The 17670-nt window shown below is 38.5% G+C and overlaps 2 protein-coding genes across 9 annotated transcripts in view; both read right to left on the bottom strand.

Moving 5' to 3' along the window:
- The window catches only part of LOC126692428 (receptor like protein 22-like), a 28573-nt gene extending 21239 nt beyond the window's left edge, over positions 1-7334 (bottom strand). Inside the window, exon 1 of one of the 8 annotated variants that reach the window (XR_007645020.1) lies at positions 3666-7332. Coding sequence is in view for 6 of the 8 variants with exons in the window: in XM_050388039.1 (XP_050243996.1) it covers positions 3921-7109 (3189 nt within the window). In the remaining 2 variants the exon portion in view is untranslated. Of the gene's footprint in view, positions 1-3665 lie in introns of all 8 variants that reach the window. The other 7 variants (XM_050388039.1, XM_050388041.1, XM_050388037.1 and 4 more) reach the window with 7 other exon arrangements.
- A 9042-nt stretch (positions 7335-16376) lies between these two features.
- LOC126691062 (putative receptor like protein 25) lies at positions 16377-16949 on the bottom strand. The gene has a single exon (XM_050386140.1). It carries the CDS (start codon positions 16947-16949, stop codon positions 16377-16379), a length of 573 nt encoding a protein of 190 aa, XP_050242097.1.
- Between the last annotated feature and the right edge of the window lie 721 nt (positions 16950-17670).

Genomic DNA, 17670 nt, shown 5'->3' with positions numbered 1-17670 from the left:
TAAAATAAAATGAGAGAGAGAGAGAGAGAGATAGAGAGAGAGAGAGAGAGAGAGAGAGAGAGAAACTTTGCTAAGATGATGTGACTATGAAGAATGTAGAGGAAGAAGCAGAAATAGGGGGTGAGTTATGGCATGTACATTGAGGGCCATGGATGACCCTTTTCCTACTGATGTCGAGTTTAGAAAAAAAAAAAAAACACAGTTTTAGCCGCCAAATTCGTCACCTTCCATTTCATCTTCATCACCATTGTCTTCACAATCTTCTGTGTTCTTATCTCAAATAGCTTCATCTTCCTCAACCTTCGCATTATAGCAGCCAATGTAAGGCAATCCCAACGTTGGAAAAATCACCATTAGAATATTATCAATGCAATCATCATGCCATTTTCTTCAATAATACTTGGCCAGTTTTATACCAGTTGCTATAACTTAACAATAGAAAAATAAGGACTCCACTACGTTTACAATCTAAAAAAAAGGAACTGCCCACAACATGAGCTACAATGACTCAACTACCCAACCTATTAGGACTTAACAATTGAAAGCAAACTCCAACATTATCTATACTACTATTTAAGGGGCCTCTCCTCTTTGAACTTGACATTTTTTTGGTTCCAAAATACTGTTACAGCCTACGTTTAAGTAAGTAGGGGCAAAACTTGATAAAAATGTTTCTTTAACTTTCACGTAAAACACTATTTGAAAAATATGACCGCACACCACTATTATCATTTTTTCTATTTGCTCTCCTCAACTTTGCTCCTGCTCAATAGTATGTGTATGTCAATGTACATTGGTCTTTTCTATTTTGGTTTTCTAATTCATGAACAACTTCTTATATTCGAGAAACAGATCAAATATTTGTGTAAAATAGCCCTTCTATTTCAACCTCAACTTTAATTTCTTTCACATATTTATTCAAGGAACGTGCACCGGGTAATTTCTTTCACATATTTCTTTAAGGAACGTGCTCTGGGGTATATTTCTTCAAGGAACATGCACTAGGGTGTTTATCTTCAAGATTTTTGTATCTAAACTTCAAGGAATGTGTGCTGGGGTGTGGATCTTCAAGATTATCGTGTGCTCTGTCCTCCAACTCCAACGAACTGTTTGGACTTTGGACTTGAAGTGTAGTTAACGGCAAAAATGTAAGCATCTGTGATGATCTCTATTTAGATGCCTCATGTGTGTTGGGTTCTCTGTATTACAACAAATTACGTTTGCTTTTATGAGTTGTCATTCAATATTTGTTTTCTTATATTTGGTTTCCTTACTTTGTTATCATTATTCTTTCTATATCATTATCTTATCTTTTTTTTTTTCTTTTCTTTTATTTAGTTAGTTTTCTCTAATTAATGAGTCTTATTTTTAAGTAAAAAAAATACCTTCATCCTGTATCCCCTAGCTTTTCTGTTTAACAAATAGAGTCAATAACGTCACAATATTACACTGGATTTTTGTGTGATTTTAAAATAACCTCACAAAATTTTAAATAATAGGGTTAAATGAGTAATTAAGGTCTCTCATCCCATCAATTTCTTATCCATGTTTCTCCCAACTCTTCACCTAACGTCTTGCACTTTCCCCACTCCTCCACGCTCCAAACTCAAATTAAAATGACTCATCAGTTATCATCCTTACCCAAATTCAAAAACCATAAGCAACCACCTTATCAGTTATCATCCTCACCCACTTTGAAAAACCACATTCAGAATCTCTTATCATCATCTTCTCAAGAATCCATTCACACGCAGATACTTCTGTAGTCCACAATTCTTCAACCCTATGTTTTACGATTTCCCTCGGCTACTCAGTGCAGACGGTACTCCTCTCCCCCTCCCCCCCTCTCTCTCAAATTTCTGTATTTCTTCTGCCTTTGTTTTGTGGTGGTGGGGTAAGAGCAGGTGTTGATCATGGGAGACTCGATGTCAATTTTTACCCTTATGATTTTTTACCATTAAAAAGGAAGTATAAAGCTATTCATTGTGCACTCTCTGACCCAAGAGGAATGGAGAGTTGGACTACACATTTTTTTTTTTAGGAAAGTCCAATCTTAGTTGTGGCCCTGAGATGCTTGAATCAATCTAGACCCCTCAACCATTGATTTCTCAACAAGTTCAAAAGCCAGTTGAAGTGAGGTCAATTTACTTTGTTTTTATTTGGCTAAAGTCTGAGGTCACTTGATTCAATTTAGACTCCTCAATAATTGATATCTCAATAAGTGAAAAAGCTATTTTGGTCAAGTCTTAGTCAGGTAAGAAGTAAGATAGTCATGGATGGGCGGTCCCTCACCCCTTTTCATTATGGGGAAAAAAATTATAGCTTGTGCACAACTCTATTATTTTAGTGGATTCTATGAGAAGTGATTAGTAAACAACTTCATATCCAATTTTTGTTTTTTCTTTTTGTAGTGAGGCTGATTTTTGACATCAAACTCGCAATAAGTCTTTTTTTTTTTTTTTTTTTTGTAGGAGACACTTGTCATCAAACCAACACCTAACTTCTAAAGAAAATAAAGGCAAAAATGCAATTTATGCTTGCTAACTTATTTTAATCCTTTGAATTTGAAGTTGTTCATTTTAGTCCAACAACTTTATCTCAAAATCATTTACTTCTTTAAGTTTGAAAGTTGTCATTTTAATCTAGTAACTTGACTCAAAAATTATTTTATTCCTTTAAATTGGTGGTTTTGAGTGATTTTTGGACAAATTTACCATACTAAATGAGTTCTTAAATGACCAAAATAATTTTTGGATAAAGTTACCGGATTAAATAACCAAAATTAAACTTAAAATATAAAATGATTTTTAGATAAAGTTAACAAACTAAAATGACCAACTTCAAACTTATAGAATATAAATGATTTTTTATAAAAAAAATAATAATAATAAGACATAAATGACTTTTGGGCAAAGTTAACGTATGTAAATTGTATTTTTTGATGAAAGAAAAAATATATGGCAAAGAATGAGAACTTTTTGCTTACTTATCAATGACAGGCCGTTTCCCTCAAACGACCGATCGCTTTTGCCATTGTGTGAAGCTCAAAACGTTCAGTTGTACTCCGAGCAATGCACATTGCAGAGCTAACATGAATCAACGAATAGAAACAAGCATGAATAGGCACACAATATGTGAGGGAAAGATTCACAAAGCCCCAGAAAATTGTCGCAATCTAATTATGTAATGAACATGAACTAGACCATGAGATACAGCTCAATTATGCAGATTGTGTACTCTGTAGGAATATCATGAGGATCACACTTGCATTGAAGATAACATAAGAGTCTCCAACTAATAGAGGACTTCAACATATATTGCAAAACAAAATTTTCTTGTTTGTGCTCAGGTATTGATGCTCACAAATTCTTGGTTTATCTATAGAGATTTCTTGTGCAAGTTATATGCATGAACGCATGTGTTTCATGGACAAATTTAATATGTCGCTCACCTGTTTGTTGAGATTCCTGAATGAGCATTAGCTTGAGTCTGAAGTGCTTGCTTTTTATATGGCAACCACACAAACAAACCCAGTTCAGATTTAGATAAAAAGAACATTATTCCTAAGCCAAAAAGGCTACAAGCTGGCATTATTCAAGTTATGTGCTCATCTCATCACCCCATTATTTGGGTTGATGATTCTGTATATATCTACAAAAGAAAAGGTCCAAAAAATGAAAAAAGAAAGGCATAAAGGGTTGGCTATGATGATGTAACTATGAAGAAGATGAGGATGTAGAGGAAGAAGAAGAAAGTGGGGGTGAGTTATGGCAAGTACACATAAGGTCATGGATGACCATTCTCCTACTAATGTCGAGTTTAGAACAGATAACACAGTACCGGCCACGAAATTCATCATCATCGTCGTCTTCTTCACTGTCTTCTGTGTTCTCATCTTCAATGTCTTCCTCTGCCTCAACCTTTGCATTATAGCAGCCAGCGTAAGACAATCCCATCATTGGAAGAATAACCAGAAGAATCTTGTCAATGCCATCATCGTGCCATTTTCTTCCTTTCTCCCAAAATGTTAAGGGAGCAACAACAACTGCTGCTCCAACCCCAAAACCCAATCCGGTCAGTATGAACTGCCAATCAAATCCAATCAAAGTAGTTGAACTTGTGCCTTCAGATTTTTGTGTTGCTAAAGGTGGTGGAGCTGTACCATATGTGCATTTTGTCTCCAACGGGACTCCACATAATCCTTTGTTCCCTTCATAGGAAGATTCTGAAAATGTAGAAAATTGCTTCAAAAATGGAATTAGCCCCACCAAGTGATTGAAGGAAAGGTTTAGGAATGAAAGGAAAGTAAGACTATCTGCAAGTTGCACAGGGATCTCCCCCGTAAGGTTGTTGCTTGACAAGTCCAATGATTCCAATTGAGTCAAGTTGCCCAGAGATGGTGGAATGTGGCCTGTAAGAGCATTATGCGAGAAGTTGAGAAGACGTAATGATTTGAGCTCTCCTATTTCTTCTGGTATTGTCCCATTAAGATTGTTGCAGGATACATCAATTGAAGTGAAAAGAGTTAAAATCCTAACCAGCTCAATGTCTAGACCTTTAATGGTAACTCTTATCATATCTTGATAATAATTTTGACTGAAATGTAGGATTCCAAATTGGAGGTATTGAATTCGTGCCTGGGCCATCATTGCCTTCCAAGCAAAAATGGATTCTCTTGGAAGTCGACCAATAAAATTGTTTGAAGCGAGGTCAACAATTTGAAGCATTGGCCAAGAGGTATTTGGCCCTCCACAATCAATGGACCCATAAAATTGGTTAGATCGCAAGATAAGGACATGCAACGAGGATATGTTCTTCAGGTAACATGGGAAGGCATCCTTTATCTTATTGTTCCCCAGGTCCAAGACCTCCAAACTTTTGCAATTCCCCAAAGACTTTGGTACCACTCCTTCTAATAGGTTTCCATTGAGATTTAGAGTTAGTAAACCACAATTAACTGGAAACGAATCAGATAAATTGCCACCAAGTTTGTTCCTTCTCAAATCGAACACCCCGAGAGTCTCAGTCATTCCATAGAAGCATTGGGGAATAGTGCCATTCAAAAAATTATTGTGCAGATCAAGAACTTGCAGATATGGAGCATTGCATATTGATACAGGGATACTGCCAGATAATTGATTGTTTGAAAGATATAAGAGAGAAGCAACACTGAGGGAGCTGAGAATGCCAGCAGGTATAAAAGAGGTGAAATTATTCCTTGAGAGATCCAGATATATGGCAGATGGTGGGAGAGTTGGGAGTTGCCCCTGGAGTTTGTTGGAACTAAGATCTAGGATACTTAAACTTAACGTAGAAGGAAGATTGTGTAAAGGCCCTCTCAGGAGGTTATCAGAGAGATTTAGGTTCAGAAGATTATTAAGTTTCCAGATCCAGCTGGGAATCTCTCCGGTAATCTGGTTAATTGAAAGGTCTAGAATGGTTAATTTGGATTGGTTTCTCAAGAAATAAGGAAAAGTTTTCAACTTGAACGAAGCCAATCTTAAAGTGGTAATTTGGGGAAAAGAAGATAATAGAGAATTAGTTTCATTATATTCAACAGACAAGCTGTTGAATGAAAGATCAAGATTGGAAAGGTTTCTCAACTGCTGAATCTTATTAAGCTGAAAGGGTCCACTAAAGTTGTTAGAAGAAAGTGAGAGAAGCTTGAGACCTTTAAGTTTAAAGACAGACGTTGGTACTGGCCCTTCCAAGTTGTTGCTACTCAAATCAAGGGTGTTCAGAAGGTGAGAAGAAACATTAAATCCAAGCCGACCAGAAAATTGGTTGTGGGAAAGTCGTAATATTTGCAATGATGGAAGGGAAAACAGGGAGGCCGGAATATTCCCTTCAAGTGAATTGTTACCCAAGTCGAGAATCACCAGATTCAGAAGATCCTTCCAGTTAAGGGAATCAATCTTACCTGTTAGATCATTATGGGAAAGGTATATCTGGGTCAACTTCTTGGCCATGCTGAATGATGGAATTAGTCCGGTGAAGCTGTTTGATGACATGTCCAAATAAACCAATTGAGTAAGATTTCCCATAGAGTTCGGTATTGATCCACTGAAATTGCACCTAGAAAGATCTATTCTGGACAACATTGCAAGGTTACCAATAGAATCTGGCAGTGCCCCTGAAAATTTTGTACCACTAAGCAGCAGTGACCGAAGAGAACCATTTGGAAGAAATTCTGGCAAAGAACCTTTAAGTAGTTCATTATTTGACAAGTCAAGTGTCTGCAGTGTTAGAACCTGGAAGATTTTTTCAGGAAATGTTCCATTCAATCCACAAGAACTGAGACCCAAGGAAGTCAAATTTCTGAATTCAGCAAAAAATTCTGGAACTGGAGCAGCAGAAAAGTTGTTATTATCAAGACGAATAATTGACAGAGACTGAAGCTTCTGTAAGGAGGAATTAAGAGGCCCTGAAAGATAACAATTTGACATGCTCAACACACTTAGATTTGACAATGAAGATGATAAGGCCTGGCACCACTCTTCCCCTGACGCTGATATATTTACACCATCAAGATATAGTTGCTTAATCTCCGAAAGATTCTGAACCAGCTTAGCTAAATTTGGTTCCTCAAGTTTCAGCGTATTATCACTCAAGAAAGAAAGGGTAGACAAATCGAGAGTAACCAACCTTGTGAGACGTGAAATCGCATTTGGAACCTGCCCTGCAAAGCCAGCATTTGACAAATTCAAACTACGCAAACTCGTCAGATTGCCAAACTGAGATGGAATCGTAGAACTCAACTTGTTATAAGCCAAATTCAGGTACTCAAGATACTGGAGACTGAAAATGCTTGAATTGTGATGAAGTCCACCCATGATGGATTCGTTGAAGAGGTCGAGACCAACCACACGTCCCTCCTTGCTGCAGTTTACACCTTTCCACAAACAGCAATCAGGAAACTGGGTTTCATTCCAGTGCAACAGTTTTGTGGACAACGAACGGTTGAACATGAGACTTTTCTTCAATCCGATCAACAAGTCTCGCTGATCGCTAAGACATGTTTGAGATTGAGACACCACAAAAATACCAAAGTTGAGGAAAAGTGAGCAAATGGGTATGAAGAAAAGCCATGAAAGGAGTGAAATTCTCATTGGGGTCTGTAAGAAGAAAAACTCATACAGAAAGAATGGAAGAGATGATGAAATGACTTGTGGATTCAAGAAAGAAAAGGCCCATGGAACATGACCTTATTTTTGGCCTGTGGCTAGAGTGGTGGCCGGCCAAAACCTACTTGGGTTTGGCACGGAACTGATACTGAAAAGTTGTGTTAGGTGAGATTAATCAGAGTTCAGAGAGGAGCCGTCGTCAAAGGAAAAACGCGTATTTGTTTGTGTGACGTTTGGTCTGCTTTTGTTTTTTCTGAATCCTGATGATGACGACGACTTTCCGAGCTTTTGTCATTTAAAAAAGTACCGCAATCTTAGAAAAATCGAACCAATGATATAAAATCAACTGATAAAAAAAAAAAAAAAATACTATGTTCATAATATTTTTACCATAACAATTAGTAATAAAATTATATGTAGCTAGTTATTGTGGGGCCCAATGGTCTATGGGCCCGGCTCGCTCGCTTATGGGAAGTCCACAGGTCACCAAACTAAAGGAGGCCAGGGCCCAAGCTCAAAAATAGTGAGCCCGATGTGGTTCAAAGATACGTCCGAGGACCTCTCAGTCCTCGGAAAGCCCAGAAACCCATTGACGAGAATGGGATAAAGGCAAACTTGAGAGATCAGAAAATATCTCACGGAAATAGTCCTTAATACCCTTCATTGACATGACACCGCCCCAAACAGAGCCGGATTTTTAGGCTTTATGGACCATCTCCCCAAATTCAGGGATTAGACTGATGGGACAGATATCTACCCTGGAAAGATCGACCCTACACGTGGACAAAGGACGACGAACGTAGGCTAGTATAAAAGGGAATGTTATGTGACCAAAGGGGGGGATCCGATCTAGCTTCTGGAGAAAGACTTGATGAAAGAGAATGTCTGTATAATACACTCCGGACTCCACATAAAGACCCTCCGACGGGCAACTGGGGACAGCACCCTTGCTCCTCGGACATGGTCCGAGGAGCCGAACCCTCCTAGATACAAGATTGATGGGCCAGGACATCCAGCCCAAAGCTCTATCTCATATCGGTTCACCTATAGTCCGGCCCGAGATGTCGCCCTGTGACCCAACGCTGGCCTTTCAAGCCCACTCTCTACAAATATTATTGTGAGGGACCTTCCGTGTGCAAGCCCAACATCGTCGCTGGGCTGTTACAGATTTTGTGTCCCTACAATTGGCGCCGTCTGTGGGAAAGGCTTGCGCGTTGGCACGGGTGGTGCATGAGTCAGCTCTCCAGTAACCGGAGATTCACGAGTTTTTCCCATCTTCGGCGACGTACAGTTACTGCTTCGCCATAAGCCTCTGCTGGGGGCTACGCCTTACACTGCCAACGGAGTGGACAGCTCTAGGGGCTTGCGGCCTCGAACCTACTCCTCCCTCCCTGGCCTAGGGGCTGACCTTCGAAAGATAAATCAGTATAGGGAAAAGACGACAAAGATGATGACATCTTAAAAGTAATGGACAGAACCAAGGCCTTGCATGGTCCTCGGACCCAAGCCTATGGGGAAACCAAGTACAAAGAAGACATCTTAAAAGTAATGGACAGAACCAAGGCCTTGCATGGTCCTCGGACCCAAGCCTATGGGGAAACCAAGTACAAAGAAGACATCTTAAAAGTAATGGACAGAACCAAGGCCTTGCATGGTCCTCGGACCCAAGCCTATGGGGAAACCAAGTACAAAGATGATGACATCTTAAAAGTAATGGACAGAACCAAGGCCTTGCATGGTCCTCGGACCCAAGCCTATGGGGAAACCAAGTACAAAGAAGACATCTTAAAAGTAATGGACAGAACCAAGGCCTTGCATGGTCCTCGGACCCAAGCCTATGGGGAAACCAAGTACAAAGATGATGAGATCTTAAAAGTAATGGACAGAACCAAGGCCTTGCATGGTCCTCGGACCCAAGCCTATGGGGAAACCAAGCACAATGAAGACATCACTGGAATCCCCTATATCCCAGTCGATTGCTCAGATGGATTGCTTAGAAATCATCAGCCTTAGACGATATTCACGCGCTTATCACAGAATATCCAACTGATATCTCGGTTAGTTTTCTTAAGTTTCATTTATTATGAATTATCGATGTAATGCCTGGTGTTGTCGATAAATTGGAGTTAGTTGAATTATGCTTCAAGCCATTCGGCTCTAAATACTCTTGAGGAAACGCACACATAGGGCACACCCATTCAAGAAACAGTGTTGTCAAAGAAACAGTGCTCAAAACAAGTAAAGAAATTTCCATTCTTATTATGAAGAAGAGATAGTACAGCGTACAATGAAAAGCTGGAATCAACCTACGTCGAAGCCTACTACATAAGCAAGAAAAAGCAAGAAAAAGAAAAATACAAGAAAGTTGGAGAAAGCCGAGGAGGCATGTCGGAGGAGAGGTTGGCTACCGCTCCGAGGCCTTATTCTTCCCCCGCACCCTTACCTGCCCATAACTCAGGCAGCCAAAGAGATCCAACTTGAACCTGACACCGTTGAAGAAAAGGTGTAGGGAGTTGGAGGTGGTGGGGCTTTCTCTAAATATACGCCTACCGCAAAGCAGAGGCGCTGATGGGGAAAAACCCTTCTTCTGCCGCACCAAAACTCTGGCAAGGACAGAACCTGCTTCGGATTTTGACTGAAAGAGGGGAAGATTTCTTTCCCTCTCGGTGGAGATGGAGTACTCCCCTGAACTTGTGCTTCCTGTGCCCATACCTTACTGTTATAAGCCTCATGAAGACACGGTGCTTCTGCGGCGGAGGAAGTTCTTTCTTCCCAACCCTCGTTTTCAACATGTTATGCCAAGAAAGGAGGACTCCGGATATGGAAGGCGTGATGTAAGAGAAAACCGAAAGGAGGGGTGTATATATATAAAGCAACCTTTTCTCCCTCCTATTTAGTTGAAAAGACAAGATGATGGCAGTCAACTCATGCGGCGTCCCAAGGAGCACTACAGACAAAGTGATCTTGGCTCAACTTCCAACGTCAACTGCAGCTAAGAGATTCAAAGAGCCTCGAAAAGGCGCGCCTCGATCCTTGGGGCGTCAGAGAAGTACTGCATGGCCAGAGGTTGCAGAAATATCTCTTAATCTGCGGGTCCATTGAATTCGCGGCCCAGGCCCGCTCTGCGTGAAGGCCCACGGACACCCTGTTTGGCACCTCGGGAAATACTCAATGAAAGGGAAAATCCGAACTCGAAGTCTTGGACAGAACCTAAGGCTTGCATGGTCCTCGGACTCAAGCTAAAAGGGGAAACCAAGTACTAATGCAGACATTGGCCTTGGACAGAACCTAAGGCTTGCATGGTCCTCGGACTCAAGCTAAAAGGGGAAACCAAGTACTAATGCAGACATTGGTCTTGGACAGAACCTAAGGCTTGCATGGTCCTCGGACTCAAGCTAAAAGGGAAAACCAAGTACTAACGCAGACATCGGTCTCGGACAGAACCTAAGGCTTGCATGGTCCTCTGACTCAAGCTAAAAGGGGAAACCAAGTACTAATGCAGACATTGGCCTTGGACAGAACCTAAGGCTTGCATGGTCCTCGGACTCAAGTTAAAAGGGGAAACCAAGTACTAATGCAGACATTGGTCTTGGACAGAACCTAAGGCTTGCATGGTCCTCGGACTCAAGCTAAAAGGGAAAACCAAGTACTAACGCAGACATCGGTCTCGGACAGAACCTAAGGCTTGCATGGTCCTCGGACTCAAGCTAAAAGGGAAAACCAAGTACCGACAAAGACACAAGTCTCGGACTCAAGCCTGAGGGAAGAATCAAGTACATAAGATAAAACGTATAAGTCCTGAACAAAGCCCAGGTTTTGCAAAGTCCTCGGACTCAGGCTTCTTGGGAAATCAACTGCCCTAATGAAGGAATTTTTCGGCTTAAATTCTGGAAAGGTTTAAGTCTCACGTATCATGAAAGTGGCAGGACAACCTAATGATCGTCAACCTAAAGAGGCCATTCATCCGGTGGGTAACACGTCCTCGGATAGCTACTTCTTACATCTTATCGAAGCATTTCATACCCATCACGGCTAATTTTAAGATAAGTCTCATTCCTCACTGGTCGGATTGTTATGTTGAACAATAATTTTGCTAAAGTCATCGTGGCATCTTTTTATCAACGATTACTTTGGTCTTATTTATTATTGATTGAAATGCTATACTATTATGCCGAGCAGCGCTTTCACATTTGTTAAAAATATATAAACAATACATACGAAATAGAGTAACAATAACTTTTATTAATATGAAAAATTGTTACAACGTACAAGAAGGGGCTAAAACAGGCCTATACAAAAAATAAACTACTAGAACAGTAACAACATCCGTAACACAAATAAGTAAACCATCAGGTGTCTTCTGAGTTCGCCTTCAAAGTCTTTCTGAACTCTATGCCTCAGTACTGCTCATATCAGGAGAAGATCCTTATACAAAAATAATGAAGGAGAAGGAAGACGAATTGGAAGACATGGAAGCACTTCAGCAAGCTCTTGTCACTGAAGAATGCAAGGGAAAAAGAAGATGGAGGACATGAGCGGGAAGGAGGAGAAGAAGAGGGAAGCAATGAAAAGAAAGTAAAAGGAGCAAAAGAGGGAGAAGGGGAGCCTTATTAGGTATGCTCATGAGAGAGCAGATGGAGATGACAAGGGAGGTTTTCGACTCAAGCACCCCAGGAATGGGGTGCAACGAGTCCCTGCTTCGGATTTTGGCTAAAAGAATGGGGAGGCAAATCTTAAGCCTCCGCCACCCTTGCCCCGACCGAGCCATCTCGAGTTTTGTTGGGACATGGCGTTTCTGGGAAAGGAAGGGTTTGTTCATGGTGGATTGCTATGAGATAAGTGTTATTGAGTAAGGAGTAACCGGATGGAGGAGGTGGATTCTGGGAAGAACGTGAGGGATTCTGATATGAAAGGGTCACCCTCTGTCTTCTCTCTTTATATAGGGGACGAAGAAGAGGGTATGTGACACATTCAAATCCCCAGGGAAATCCAGAGTATGACGCGCCGTTTCGTTCTCCCACACCATCAGTAACCGTTGCGTCTGGAAGGTCTCGTAAATGGTAAGAGATTAAAGGCACGTTGCAGATAACCACGCGGCATAACGGCAACGAACGTAAATCCAGGAAAAACGGCTCGTAGACTGGCGCATTCCTCGTGTAGGTGAAGAGTCACCAACGTTGATCAAGGGGCGAATTAAATGAGCCGCAGTTAAGGCTCGGTATTACCCAAAACCCACCTTTCCAACCAAGACGTTGGACAGCAGGGTTTTGAGGGGCTATTGTGGGGCCCAATGGTCTATGGGCCTGGCTCGCTTGCTTATGAGAAGTCCACAGGTCACCAAACTAAAGGAGGTCAGGGCCCAAGCTCAAAAATAGTGAGCCCGATGTGGTTCAAAGATACGTCCGAGGACCTCTCAGTCCTCGGAAAGCCCAGAAACCCATTGACGAGAATGGGATAAAGGCAAACTTGAGAGATCAGAAAATATCTCACGGAAATAGTCCTTAATACCCTTCATTGACATGACACCGCCCCAAACAGAGCCGGATTTTTAGGCTTTATGGACCATCTCCCCAAATTCAGGGATTAGACTGATGGGACAGATATCTACCCTGGAAAGATCGACCCTACACGTGGACGAAGGACGACGAACGTAGGCTAGTATAAAAGGGAATGTTATGTGACCAAAGTGGGGGATCTGATCTAGCTTCTGGAGAAAGACTTGATGAAAGAGAATGTCTGTATAATACACTCCGGACTCCACATAAAGACCCTCCGACGGGCAACTGGGGACAGCACCCTTGCTCCTCGGACATGGTCCGAGGAGCCGAACCCTCCTAGATACAAGATTGATGGGCCAGGACATCCAGCCCAAAGCTCTATCTCATATCGGTTCACCTATAGTCCGGCCCGAGATGTCGCCCTGTGACCCAACGCTGGCCTTTCAAGCCCACTCTCTACAAATATTATTGTGAGGGACCTTCCGTGTGCAAGCCCAACATCGTCGCTGGGCTGTTACAGATTTTGTGTCCCTACAGTTATTATTGGTTCAAATTTAAAACTAATACTAAGATTATTTTTTTGTCCTAACAATAACAACCAGTAATAACCTGCCACTTAAGATTTATTGTAAAAATATTTTAGACATATATATATATATATATATTTTTTAGAAGATAAAATGAACTCGTTTTGAAAATGGAGTAACGATTAATAATGAATATTGAATAGTAATGCCATACTCATCGGTCACGCTCACATAATAAATTATTGGGCAAAGATTCTTTAAAATAAAAATTATTGGGCAAATTATAACTTACCATTTGATCAAAATTTAAATTGACTATCACATAATAAATTTTTGTAATCCACTTCTATTTAAAAAGAGTCAAATATGTAATTTTCCCCCACTTTTATGTAGTTTTCCTCTAAAAACACAAAAAAAAACCATAAAAATACAAGATCAAAAACAATCCAGCGGAACAGTTGCATCATTAAATTTCAAACAACATGTAAGCAACTTAAATTTTGGTCAAAGTGTTAAATTTCAAACCACAAATAGGTAACTTAAATTTTGGCTAAACTATAAGTGTGTAGGTTGTAATTTACCCATTAATTATAAAATTTACTATATTTTAACCGTTAACATCTAATATATATATATATATATATATATATTTTTAATATCATTGTTGATAACCAAGACAAATGATTAAATAATTCAATAGTAAAATGATGTAATACTTCACAGTTCAAACCAATAAGTGCAAACCATTAAATACAAAAATACGACATAAGATGGGCTAAACTTAATGAGTAAAGTCTCTTATTATTAGTTTCAATTCATAAAATAAAATAAAAAACTATCGAGTAAAGTCTATTGAATTTATATATATATATATATTAAAAAAAAAGGAAAAAGGCAATCAATGTGAGTTATGGTTAGCTCTACAAGCAAAATCTCTTATTGCATAATGAGACTAATTGCTTAAGGAATAACGTTTTAGCTAGTTAAGATTATAACTCGTGATCGTAGTTGAAAATTATTAGGTAAATTATAAGTACACATTTTTCTATATATCTCACACCAATAAATGTAAGTCATTTAATATAAAAATATTGAGACATAAGTTAGTAGTAATATGAAAAGGTTAAGTAGTACATCAACTTAATTGCTCTTATTAGAAAAAAAAAAAAAAAAAATACTTGCTATTATTAGTATGGAGTATGATGTCAACTATAATTAGGTAGAACTTGAAAAAAAAAATATTATTCAATAAGAATATAGAGCTTCATTATCTTCTTTTCTGTTCTTTAAAAAGAACGAAACGGACGTTACAAATGTTTTTTAGGTTGGTAAAGCTTAATTTTTTAAGTCCTTCGTAAAACCCTATTATGAAATACATCTTTTTAAAATCTCTCTCTTGCTCTGTGTGTGCGTGCAACTTTTTAAGTTGCACTATTTTTTTAGAAAAAGAAAAAAAGTGTGCTTTGTTACGAGGAGTGCTACGTTTACAACATTTTCACAACAAATTATAGACAGTAAGTGATTATTGGTTCTAATTTGAATCCACAACTTAAATTACTTTTTTGCCTATCCATAACAACCAATAATAACTTACCACTTAAGATTTATTGTGAAAGTGTTATGAAAATGTTGTAGACATAGTAGTTCTCTTATATTATAGGGAAGATTTGGTATTTCATGTATTTGACATCAATTATCATTTCTTACTTGGTGAAGTAAAATGTTAATGAACATTTTATACAACTTAAATAAAAGGAATAGGAAGATATTGATTAAAAAAATGAACTATGAATCAAGCCGGCAAATCAATCATCATTATAATATAAATTTAAAATGAATAGGATTGTGATGTTGACCAATGACTTAGAGTCGTAAATAATAATAAGAGAAGTGTTTCAAAAGAATAGATTGTAGAGTGGCATTGATTGCTAAATGCATTGAGGATGTGGGGTTTTTACAATGAGTAATTATTAGGTATTATAAATAAAAGTGACTGGTGTTTCTTCCTTTTACATTTGCGGTGAATTTCAACATGAATTTACATAAATGTGAGAGAAAGATGTTCCCAATCATTTGGGTTGATGAGTCCATATTTATCTAAATAAGAGAAGAAGAAAAAAATTTAAAATAAAATAAGAGAGAGAGAGAGAGAGAGAGAGAGAGAGAGAGAAACTTTGCAAAGATGATGTGACTGTTGGGGATATTACACAAAGAAATAATGGAAGAACAAAATTAACACAAAAGACAAGCAAAAAATAGATAATTTGGAGGCACAATATCGTTTTCCTTAGATAATATTTGCTCCCCACATTATTGTTGCTAAAGAGTTATTGCAAAAATTTTCCCAGAATACAATCAATATGTTGGATTCTACAAATAATAATTCTGGAGAATGACCACAGAATTTTTTGTGTTTCCTAACTTACTATTTTGTGGAGAGTATATACCCATAGGAATTTATTTCATCAAAAGGCATGTATAGAGAGTTAAAATATTTCATAAAACCGTTCACATGGCTTGAAACGTTTTCAACCTTTCTGAACAATCACTAGAAAATTCTACAGAAAATCCTTTTCCATGACTTTCGATTGGTCGAAAATTCCTTTCGATTGATCGAGTGCTCTTTTCGATCAGTTGAGCAGGAATCAAATAGCGATTGAAACATCCAAAGACTTCAGGATTTTTTCTTTACGTTTTTCAATCGATTGAATCAAAGTTTCGACCGATCGAAAATACTGATTTTCGAATTTTCACTTAGAAAAGTCCAAAACTTGAATTTTCACTTTATAAAACCATATTTTTCAAACTCAAATATCATTATTACAACCTATCCTTCTATATATCTATATATACAACGTTGACTATGAAGAATGTAGAGGAAGAGGCAGAAATAGGGGGTGAGTTATGGCATGTACATTGAGGGCCATGGATGACCCTCTTCCTATTGATGTCGAGTTTAAAAGAAAAGACACAGTATCGGCCACAAAATTCTTCACCTTCCATTTCATCTTCTTCACCATGGTCTTCACAATCTTTTGTGTTCTCATCTCAAATATCTTCATCTTCCTCAACCTTCGCATTATAGCAGCCAGTGTAAGACAATCCCAACATTGGAAAAATCACCAGTATAATCTTATCAATGCAATCGTCATGCCATTTTCTTCCTTTCTCCCAAAATGTTAAGGGAGCAACAACAACTGCTGCCCCAACCCCAAAATCCAATCCGGTCAGTATGAACTGCCAATCAAAGTAGTTGAACTTGTGCCTTTATATTTTGGTGTTGCTGAAGGTGGTGGAGCTTCATCACTTGTGTAGTGTGTCGTCAAAGGGAACCCACATAACTCCTTGTTATGTATATAGGAATAATTTGAAAACGCACCAAATTGCTTGCCTTGCGGAATTGGCCCCACCAATAGATTGAATGAAAGGTTTAGGGCTGCCAGGAAAGTAAGATCTACAAGTTGCATAGGGATCTCCCCTGTGATTTTGTTGCTTGACAAGTCTAATGATTCCAGCTGAGACAAATTTCCCAAAGATAGTGGGATTTTGCCCATAAGAGCATTATGTGACAAGTTGGGAACATATAGTGATTTGAGTTCTCCAATAGTTTCTGGTATAGGCCCTTCAAGCTTGTTGGCAGAAATGTCAATCGAGTTGAAAACAGTTAGAATTTTCACCAACTCAATGTCTAGACCTTTACTGGTAACTGTTATCCTATCTTGATAATAAAATTGACCAAAATGGAAACTAAAGTGGAGGTTATTGAGCATTGACCGAACCTTCTCTTCTTCATCCAACATTGCCTTCAAGGTAGAAAAGTACTCTCTTTGAAACTTACCAGTAAATTCGTTTGAAGCTAGGTCTACAATTTGAAGAATTGGCCAGGTGAAATTTGATCTTGATCTTCTACAACTGTTAATGGGCCCATAAAATTTGTTAGATCGCAAGATAAGGACTCGCAACTTGGATATGCTTGTCAAATAACATGGGAAGACATTGTCAAATAACATGGGAAGACACAATTATAAAATTTATTATGTTTTAACCATTAACCTCTAATATATATATATATATATATATATATTTGTGATACCATCGTTGATAACCAAGACAAATGATCAAATAATTCAAGAGTACAACAACGTAATACTTCACAGTTCAAACCAATAAGTGCAAACCATTAAATACAAAAATATAACATAAGATGGGCTAAACTTAACGAGTAAAGTCTCTTATTATTAGTTCCAATTTATAATAATTAAAAAAAAAACTTTCAAGTAAAGTCTATCAAATTTATCACCAAAAAAAAAAAAAATGTAATTAATGTGAGTTCTGGTTAATTCAATAAGTAAAGTCTCTTTTTATATATTGATACTTTTTTTTTTTTTGAGAATCAATAAAAGATGCTTTGTATTAAAGAAGGCCAAAAAGATCAGCCTGTAAAACAGATGATATATCTGGTGGTACATCTTCCATCCAGACGTTAGATTGATACTAATTGCTTAAAGAATAATGCTTTAG

This window comes from Quercus robur, chromosome 7 (assembly GCF_932294415.1).
Source record: "Quercus robur chromosome 7, dhQueRobu3.1, whole genome shotgun sequence".
Lineage (NCBI taxonomy): Eukaryota > Viridiplantae > Streptophyta > Magnoliopsida > Fagales > Fagaceae > Quercus > Quercus robur.
The sequence above is the reverse complement of the archived record's forward strand: the minus strand, read 5'-3'. Positions and strand labels throughout refer to the sequence as shown.

Excerpts from the sequence above, each read along its gene's own strand:
- LOC126691062 (XM_050386140.1), bottom strand. The coding sequence starts at position 16,949 with ATGTTGGATGAAGAAGAGAAGGTTCGGTCAATGCTCAATAACCTCCAC.